Source organism: Kogia breviceps, chromosome 5, assembly GCF_026419965.1.
Source record: "Kogia breviceps isolate mKogBre1 chromosome 5, mKogBre1 haplotype 1, whole genome shotgun sequence".
Lineage (NCBI taxonomy): Eukaryota > Metazoa > Chordata > Mammalia > Artiodactyla > Physeteridae > Kogia > Kogia breviceps.
The window spans coordinates 19521067-19530600 of record NC_081314.1 but is presented as its reverse complement, the minus strand read 5'-3'; the positions used below and the strand labels follow the sequence as shown (position 1 = coordinate 19530600).

Here is a 9534-nt window from a genome sequence, read left to right as displayed (position 1 = left end):
CCTTCCTATGTGCCAGGGACTTTGTTCACTGTGTTCTTTTTCACTCATTCAAACCCCATAAGAAGCTTACATGCTGGGTGCTATGATATCCCCGTTTTACCGTTGACAAAACTGAGACAGGAGGCTCAGTAACTTGCCAACAGCCGTGGCAAGTGGCCGCGCTGGGCTGGAATCCGGGTGGCTGACTGCAGGGTTGGTACCATCCTGCTGTCGTCCACGGATCCGGCCTCAGGAGCTCTGCGAGGAGGGGTCCCTGGGGATCCTCAGGGCCCCGCCCCCCGCCCCGAGTCAATCCAATGTTTACAGAGCGAAACTGAGGTTTCAGTCCTGCATTAACGGCTCCTGACCGCACAAGGCAGCTTTTGCTCAAGCAGTGACCAGCGGCTAAGAGGCCATCTTTCCAGAAAGAAGCCCATTGCCTTCCTTTTTTTTTTTTTTTTTTTTTTGGTATGCGGGCCTCTCACTGTTGTGGCCTCTCCCGTTGCGGAGCACAGGCTCCGGACGCGCAGGCTCAGCGGCCATGGCTCACGGGCCCAGCCGCTCCACGGCATGTGGGATCTTCCCGGACCGCGGCACGAACCCGCGTCTCCTGCATCGGCAGGCGGACTCTCAACCACTGCGCCACCAGAGAAACCCGCCTTCTTTTTAAAATGGGCTTTTAACACTCTTGTTGAGCTCTAAAAATGTCAAGTGACGCTTTCACAGACAAAGTTGATTTCCTCCCAAGATCAGGTTCTCTCCACTGCATTTCTCCTGGGAGGTGGAGAAGGGGATCTGAGGCTGATGAAACAGACACGGAAGGGTTCACAGTGCCCACGTTTGTCCCAGTCCTGAGGACAAGGTGATCACGAAAGATGGGGAGCAGCCTCCAGATGCCTACGGTATCTTGGCTACATTTAATTTTTTGTCATATAATGAAATGATCAATTTTAACTTTCAGATCCCCTTGGGGCCACACTAATACATATACACACCGGCAGAGCACTCACCAGACGATTTGTCATCCCGCGGTCATTTCTTTTACATAAACTTTCCTCGTCCTCCCTCATCACCACTCTTCGTCCATATGGGAGCTGCCAGGGGCCCCTCACTCCTAACATCTGTTCTCCGTTAATCATGTGGGCCAATTCCTCTTGGCCATTCTCGGGGTGGCTGCCCCTCTGCCCTCATGGCACAATCCACCCCACCGTCCTCCCTGCCACCCTGGAGGGGGCGTCCTTGCCCGGTCTCCGCACAGCTGGTGTGGAATTATGGCTGCTGACTCCTCGTATCACGGAGGCTTTCAGCCGTCCCCCCAGTGGAAACAAAGCAATCTCAGCACAAGCCTAGGGCGGCAGTTCCCCCCGGAAGAAGGGCACTCCTCGGAACGATCGGGTGCCCTGATTGCTTTTTGGAGGCGAACCCCAGGAGCACGGCCAGCCAGGTGGCAATCCTTGTGTCCTTTAAATCCACATTTCCCACAGGGGCAAAGGAGCTCATCGCCCAGCATATAGTTTTCAGTTAGCTGGGGAAAAGAAGATGACTCAACAGTCTTTTGGGTCAGCAGCCATGCAAATAAATCCAGTGATTTATAATTTCGTTTTTGAAAGGACACATTGATGTTCACTTCAAACACGTACTGATTGCTTATTCTAAATGCAAGGTACTGTTTCATCATGAGATGAAATAACACACAAGTTCGGGGTGCTTCCTCCTTCCTGGAGCACCATGTCTACGTGCGTGTGTGTGCTCCACGCGGGTGGGTTGGGGGGGTGACCTCCTGGAGCCCAGAGGTGGTCAGGACGCCTCCAGAGCAACACTCTCGGGTCTGTGGTGCGAGGTGACTGGCTGTCCGTCAGTGGGCAAAGTTGCTGGGAAGCCAGCGCTCACCCACTGGTCTGAATAATCTCCTGTATCGTTTGGTCTTGGCTTGAGTTTGGCTGCCTTTCGGTCAGAATTGGCAAATGCGTGGTGCAGCTCACCCTTCAGTCCAGTGTCTATGGATCACTAGCTAGTCACAATACTCTTTCCTACTGAGCCCGATGTGACCTCAGAATCCTTCTTAACCCAGTGCTCCAGGCAGCAATGACCAAACATGTGGAGAGCCGGTTTAAGTCCAGGTTTCCTTCTCATTCTCAAACCCCTGTGACTCAGCTTTGCCACTGGATACACAAGGACCTTGAGGCATTTTGTCTCTTTATGTCTCATCCTGTAGGAGCTTCTCTTTAGAGGATCGGCCTTGGGGACAATGATGATCAAAGGACCAGGAGCTCTGAGTGTTCACTGGACCATTGTTTTCTGAGACATCAACCCTCCTGAAGACAGTCCTGAAAATACTCAGGCTTTGTCCGTAAAAAACGTTTATGCTTTTTGGCCTTAACAAAAGATGTGCCATTTTTGCAGCTCTTTCCTCAGGTAACAGGTTTTCCTGGGGTTTTAGAAGCTTTCCTGTAGGAAGGTTTATTCGCTGGGCTTGTTTGGGTGGGACCGGCAGGTGCCTCCAGGGGTATTTGTGTTCCTGAACGGAAGCACCAAGCTTAGGTTATAGAGCCTCCTTCAGACTGGGCCCTGGGGGAGAAGCTGGGGCAGGAAACATCATTAGATGAAGGAAAGCCAACTCTATAAGACTATTCATGGCCAGAGGGTCCCTGACCATCCTCTGCCATCACCCTTACCAGCAGGGTGACCCCCTGTAGCCACCACCACTGCACCTGTCAGAGGTCTCCCCCCGCTGTGGTGCTAAGAGCTATCTTCCACACAGTCCCCTAGAGACGTCCTCAGCACCTTGCGTCTTCAGAGTCCAGGTAAAGGAGGAGACTCTGGGATTTTACCTGCCTCCCTATTAAAACCAGGTTTTGTTTGAAGACCTACATTTTCCACCAACACCTGACCAAATTATGCCTTCTCCAGAGGTGGCGAACTTCTGGAAGGTTTTCACGGACACCTTGTCTTAACCAACACACTAGTCCTGGTGCTCCAGTAAGAGGAAGCACGGAGAGTCACAGGGCAGGTGGAGGTTCATGTCATCAGCGGAAGCGAGCACACAGTGTCACTGGGAGATGAGGAGGGCCTGAACTATGGCAAAGGCTGCTCAAAGGAGTGCACACGGCGTTGGACTGTTCCCAATATGGAACACGGCAGAATGGACCAGATTTCCTCACTGAAGGGGATGCTGGGGTTACTAGTGGCCACTGTGAGTTTGACTTAGGGGATGGGGATGCATTTGTTGGGGGTCCAGGAGGAGGTGGAGGTAATCTGGGGGAGAGAAGTGACTTTGGTTCAGTATCTTTTGACTCAGGGATGAGGGTGGGACATCCAAGAGAGGGCATCCCAGTTGCCGCCTGACTTTTAGTTTTCTTTAGTCCTGCTCACAAAATCAGAAAGCCCCTGAACATCCTGTCAGGGGCTGTTGCTTCCCCTTTGGTCCCTCTGCTGGGTTTCCTCCAGCCCCTTGCCCTCAGGCAAGAGAAGAGCCAGCAGCGCAGTCTGCTGGGGGCTGCAGGGCAGGCTCTTAACCCAGCAGGGCCCTTCAGATGTTCCGTCAATGACAATCCCAGGCCTACCTCCTGCCAGCATCTGTTCACGGAGACACAGCATCACAAACTCTCTGGACTGGAAGGGATTTTAGAGGTCATCCACTGCAGCCTCGGGGTTGGCATTTTCAAACTGGTCTAAGAATTTGAGTCCCCCTTTCTATTATGCGGAAACTGTCTCTTCTGACTTTCCCTTACCATTGCTGTTAAAGATCACCCGTGGGCCTCCTTCGTAAGGAGAAGCGTGCTGGGACTTGTGTTTGTGCGTCTAGCAGTGAGGGGCGTGACAAGGCCAGATTTGGGAACACGAATTCTTTTTGTCCTTCACACGACAGCTATGAGAATGGTCGCCATGGTTACAGCAGTTTCTTAGAGGTGTCTAGATTTTCATTTTCTATATTTCCCTAAATGTCTAATTTATGAATAATCTGTTTAGGTAACCTGCTGGAAAGTTTCTGCAAATATATGTATATCAAGGAATATATATTTATATATATTCACAACAACAAAAAGTAGGCTGATAGGCATTTTTGGAACATTTTTTTTCTCCCACGATAAACAGAATTAGGATCGAATTAAAAAATTTCAAGTTAAACAAGATTCAATGAAATGAACACTGCCTTCATGTTCTTCAAAGGCACGTGAAGCGGAGAGGGGCTGGAGCTAACCTAATTATGTTTCCTTTAATGTGAAATAGCTATTTGCCTGACATTCTGTTTGCATCTCACCATCACATTCCAATAGCTGGGACATTGATTTTTTTTTCCTAGTGTTCTCTTTGAACATGAAAATGTTTCTTTCCTGTTCTTTTCCCCCCTTGTGAGAACTGTGATAAGAATGGATCGATAATTACATTGTTGGATAAAAATGAATATAAATTTTATTGAAAAACAACACGAGCAACAATGTGGGGAAAGCATACTCAACAGCCAGTGGCCCACACAACTCAATGCACACGTTATGAAAACTAATCACCTCTTCAGAGCTCCAACTACTCATCCAAATGAGAAGAAATGATCGACCTCAGATAAACTGACGGGGGTCACAGATGCAGACGACCTCTGAATGCTTAGCCAACAGCAAAGGCGACCATACCATTCTGGTCCCCGTTTGCTGTGGGTGATGGAGCGTATTTCAAGAATTAAACTGGTTTGGAAGGAACCTAGTCCTTCCACTTAGTGTGGCATCAAAGACCCCAGACCACTGGGAAAACTTTTCTGTTTTTTCCGTCCTTTAAGAAGAGGATTTCACAAACGTTCTTGGCAACTTGTCCCTCCTGCTTAACAACAGGAAATACTTTGTTATGTCTAGCCTAAATCTTTCATGCTTCAGTTAATCTATTTATTTCCTTTTAATCTCAGCAGGCTGTGAGGGGTTCGCCCTGGTGGGACAATGTAACATATGGGGAACACACAATGATCACAATCAGATTGAAAACGGAGTCCAGCTGTGCTGGTGGCGCTTCCGAAACAAGCTGAAAAGAAGTTAATTGCAGTTGTGTTTGTAGCCCATTTGCCCCATCCTACTCCCCACATCCTCCACGACCCTCCATGCCCTTCTGGGGACTTGCAGCAAAAACTCTCTGAGTTCGATCAGTTCCAATCCTTCACTGGCGCAGGAATGAGTGTGGTCAAACTGTTCCATCCACTCCTACGGGATTTCCGGGCAAAATACTCCCCAATCCTATTACATTTACGTCGTCTCACCATGCCAGGCAGGCCCCAGTCTCGCCTCACAACTTGTGCGTGGCAACGACGTGCTCCATGTATACACGAGGAAGCGCTGAGAAGCCACGAGAAAGCACTCAGTGAATTTAACATAAACATCTCAGCTGCATTTTTCAAATTCTGTGTGAAAACCTCGGCGATAGATTCAGCCTCAAGGGGATTTGCAGCGCCCGCAGCTCCGCACATCGGGCACCAGGGGGCGCCCGTGACATGCCGCTGGCCGCTGGAACGCCTCGACCGGGAAACAAAGATAGGGATTTGAATAAAAGACTTCGAAATGCAACCCCGAATTCTACCCTGAGCAGCATGCGTGTAAAAATTCATGAAGATTGGATTTCATTTCATGTATTTTTTACTTTAGTGGGAAGAAATGCACGTGTCGTCTGACTGTGCCTGCAGCTGTCTTTACAAGGGGCGGGGGTGCCTGTTTAAATGAGCAGGGGGCGCTGCTGTTGCTCCCCAGCCCTTTGAGAGGCTGGGCCTCCGTCTCCGTCTAGGGACAGCTCCTATTTTTCTGGGTGGCATCCTTTGTGTGCTCTAGAATGTATAGATTAATTATATTGTTTTGTAAAGGATGCATGTTGTTCTCGGCAGGACCAGCAGCCAGCTCTGGGTCCAGGGAGTGACATGAGTCATAGAAGGCACTTATTATTTTGATGAAACACAGCACATTTCTTTCAGCCCATAAAATCAAAGGGGTGAGAAAAGGCTGTCTGCAGGGTGTAAAAACTCCCCTTGCTTCCCTGTTGTGGTGCACAGCGGTTCTGCGTCTGCGGCCTTTGTGCGTTTTCCAGGCATGAGTGACACGGTGCTGAATGCCTGGGTGACAGAGCCTATCAGAGGACGGCTGGACACAGGCCAGGGCAGCTTGGCCCCCCACGGTTTACTGCCGTTGAGTTCCACGGCCCCCCGCCTGGTGGAGGATGGGCACCCCGTAGTAACATCTCTCTGGACCGGGTCCATACTGGGTGACAGTGGGGGTTTTCGGGGGAGAGATCCTAGGGGGATGATGGACTGAAGTGTTAGGAGCCTGGAACTTGAAACAGGCCTGGGCAAGAGAGGCTGCTGCCACCCACCCTGAGCTCTGGGATGGCAAGGGCAGGGCCCCTTGGTTGCCTCTGTAGCCCCAGCGTGAAAGGTCAACTGACGCCGTACCTGGTGCTTATTAAGTGCTCCACGAACATCTGTTGAATATACAAATGTGAGGAGAAAGGCACAGGAGGCTGTGAGGATCCCCCTGGCTGTAGCTGAGCCTGGGCATTTTGGAGCGACAGTGTGGGGAGGAGAGTGCTGGGCAGTGCTGGCTCTCAGGGGCTGAGGCACTGATAGGCAGGGGCTGCAGAGCTGGAGAAGCCAGGAGGGCGGGCGGAAACACCTCCAGCGTCTCCATGTGCTGGGATGGTGCTGCAGTGGCCACGCTGGGCCTCTTGGGGCCTCTCCATCCTTCCCTTCTTGCTGCCCTTGCTGGAGCCAGCCTTTCTGCTGTTGCCATGGCAACGCTGGCCCGAGGTGCTGCTAAGGGCCGGTTGGGCAGCGATGCTTCTCAGGCCTGAGCAAGTAAGGGGCTCTGGACTGTCCCTACGGAAGGCGGGCCCTGGGGGTCTCTCTTGTCTGAGAAAGGGAGGAAGGGGCATAGGATAGCGATCAGCACAGAAACTGCTCCCAAGACAGGTCAGGGTCCCCCCAGGTGTGGCTTTGGTGGTAGGGATCTTGGGGCTGGCAGGGCCCTGTTATTGTGGGGGCCCGTTGGCACTGCGGCATTCTCACTACTTCACCCAAAGTCTTTATTATCGCCAGGGCTCCCCAAGGGCCCAGCAGCCTCCTGGGGCTTCCTGTGAAGGGTGCAGGCTGGGGCCTGAGAGGGCCTGGAGGGGCCGAGTGAATTGCTCTTAGACAGAGTGGACTGAATTACTCGCTTTGAGAGCAGAGTTGGAGGTCTTACATCCTTAGGCTCAGGTGGCAGGGCTGCCATGTATCCCTGCACCTCCTGGCCCCTACCCAGGACACCAAGAGCGGGCACTGGCTGCTCTTGGCCTTGGAGTCTCCCAGAACTTTTCTGTTGCCACATTCCCAGCACACACAGGGATTGTGGAGGCCCTCAGCCCCCAGTCAGCTGGGGGGCAGTTAGTTTCCTCTCCACACCTTCCTTCTCGGACCCTGGAAGAACAAGAAGTGGCTTCGGGAATGCGGAAGGCGGTCAGGTCTGGGAAAAAGATGACAGTCCAGCCTCCCCTGGGGTCCAGGAGTTGCTGAGAAACACTGTGATGCTCCTTGAAAGGGGCTCTAGGATTCAGGATGACTCAGCCTCGTAGAGCACGCCCTCTTCTCTCTCCCCCTCATGGGCAAAGCTTTCGGCCCCGGCAGCATCCCTGCTTTCCCACACCAGCCAGGTAACAACGTCGACAGCATTAGCACGAGAAGGGGGCGTCTGGGCAGTGGTGTACAGTTTACAATACCTTAGATTTACATAGCACCTTTGTCTTCTAAAGGGCCTTTGCCTCTGTCCCCTCGGCCACCCGAACACAAACATCACAGCTCCCACGGCAGAGCAGGGAGACTGAGGCAGAGGCCTAGAAGGGATTCCATGCAGACTCAGGGGTGTCTGGGGCTCTCTGCACTGCCCGGAGCGGGGGTGGTGGGGCCCCGGCCCTCACTGGGCGTTCACCTTGTATTTCAGGATGTAGGAGTAGAAGTTGTGGTTGGCATTCTCCAGCACCATGACGTAGACCTCCTGGCAGCCGGCTGTGCTGCAGCTGCCCTCCCAGTAGCCCTCGCGGTTCAGGGTCAGGGGCCACGTGTCCTGCCCCTTCACCAGGGCTTCGGCGACACCGTGCAGCTTCAGTTTGAACGGGACGTTGTGGTTGGCGGGCAGCACGCCCGACAGGGGCTCCAGTAGCTCGTTGTCCTGCCCCCAGTTGCCGAAGCTCTCGGGGAACACGGGCCAGTTCACCTTGCTGTTGGTGCAGCACAGGAGGTAATTGAAGACGAAGACGTAGTTGCCCGGTTCCTGCCTCTTCTTGACGAAGATCTTGAGTGCGAACTTGCCGGCGTGGGGCAACTGGACTTTCAGCTCCGTCCGCTTCTCCCGCTGCAGCTGGAAGATGTAGCGCCGCTGTGTCTCCTCGGTGACGGGGCCATCGTCCCCGTGCAGCGATGCCAGGACGCTGACGCCCTCCTCCACGCTGAAGCTGACGGAGCAGCGCCCGTCGCTGGTGTAGATGACGGGCTCGGTGTGGGACGGCTTCGTGATGCCCATCTGCTCCGAGAACCAGCTGGGCCCCACGGGCTGGTGCAGCTCCGCGGGCAGCCGGACGTCGATGTCCGCGTAGTGGCACTTGAGTGTGTACTCCAGCACCGAGCTGTAGATCTCCGAGTTGCCCTTGGCGAAGATCTGCAGCTTGTGGGTGCCCACGGTCGGAGGGTACACGTCCAGCTTCATTCCGTTCTTCCTGAGGCTCAGCAGCCCGTGCTCTTGTTTGCCGTTGAGCATGAACATGAACAGCGTCGGGGCGCAGCTCTCGATGGTGACTGTGACCTTCCCGTTCGCTGTGGAGAGAGAGCCGGGGTCAGGTGAGGGGGGTCCGGCCTGTGCTGATGTGCTGGTAAATGTTTAACAACGGGGGGGGAAAGTGCTGACATATAGCGTCTGCCCATTTCCGTGGTGTAAATACCTTCCCCACGATAGTTTTAAGTCACCAGTGTGACCTCACTGAACACAATATAAGCCGGAAGCAGCACACCTCGGGAAGGGCTCCCCTACCCACTCTAGATGATTCTCTTCAAGAGCTGCAAGCTGGGTGGGAGGGGGTCTCAAGAAAAAAATCTGCCCCCAGCTGTATATGCTCGCCTTGCCCGTTTGATTCGTATCAGATGAGTGTTGCACGAAGCCTCAACCTGATTCTAGGGCAGGGGAGAGGGCCGAGGGACAAGGAGGGCCCAAGACCCTGGCTGGAGAGCCTCCAAGTCTCAAGTCTTGCTTTCACACTGCTTCCTCCAGTATCCGGGCCTTACCTTATCACAGCTGTATTGTCAACACATCACCTTAAAAACGGCTTGGAATGGCTTCCCTCCTGGAGGCTGTGCTCAAGGGGCAGAGCTGCTTCCTTGAGTGTCCCCCACTCTCCCTGCGCACCCCCCCCACGCCACCCCAGTCTGCACGTCTCTAATGGGGTCAGTGAGTGCCAGGCAGGGTCTTCTGCACCCACCTTCCCTGCTCCTTGCCTCTCCCCTTTGCCCTCCAGCGCTGTCTTCCTCTGTCCTGGTCATTGCTGTCGGGGAGAGGGGCTGAGTTCTCT

The 9534-nt window shown here is 53.4% G+C and overlaps 1 protein-coding gene across 4 annotated transcripts in view; it reads right to left on the bottom strand.

Moving 5' to 3' along the window:
• Window positions 1–4371: 4371 nt before the first annotated feature.
• KY (kyphoscoliosis peptidase) overlaps window positions 4372–9534 on the bottom strand; it is a 48816-nt gene continuing 43653 nt past the window's right edge. For all 4 annotated transcript variants that reach the window (XM_059064142.2, XM_067033751.1, XM_067033752.1 and 1 more), the window contains one exon: window positions 4372–8785. In XM_059064142.2, the coding sequence (XP_058920125.1) occupies window positions 7890–8785 (896 nt within the window). In that variant the 3' untranslated portion in view covers window positions 4372–7889. The remainder of the gene's footprint in view (window positions 8786–9534) is intronic.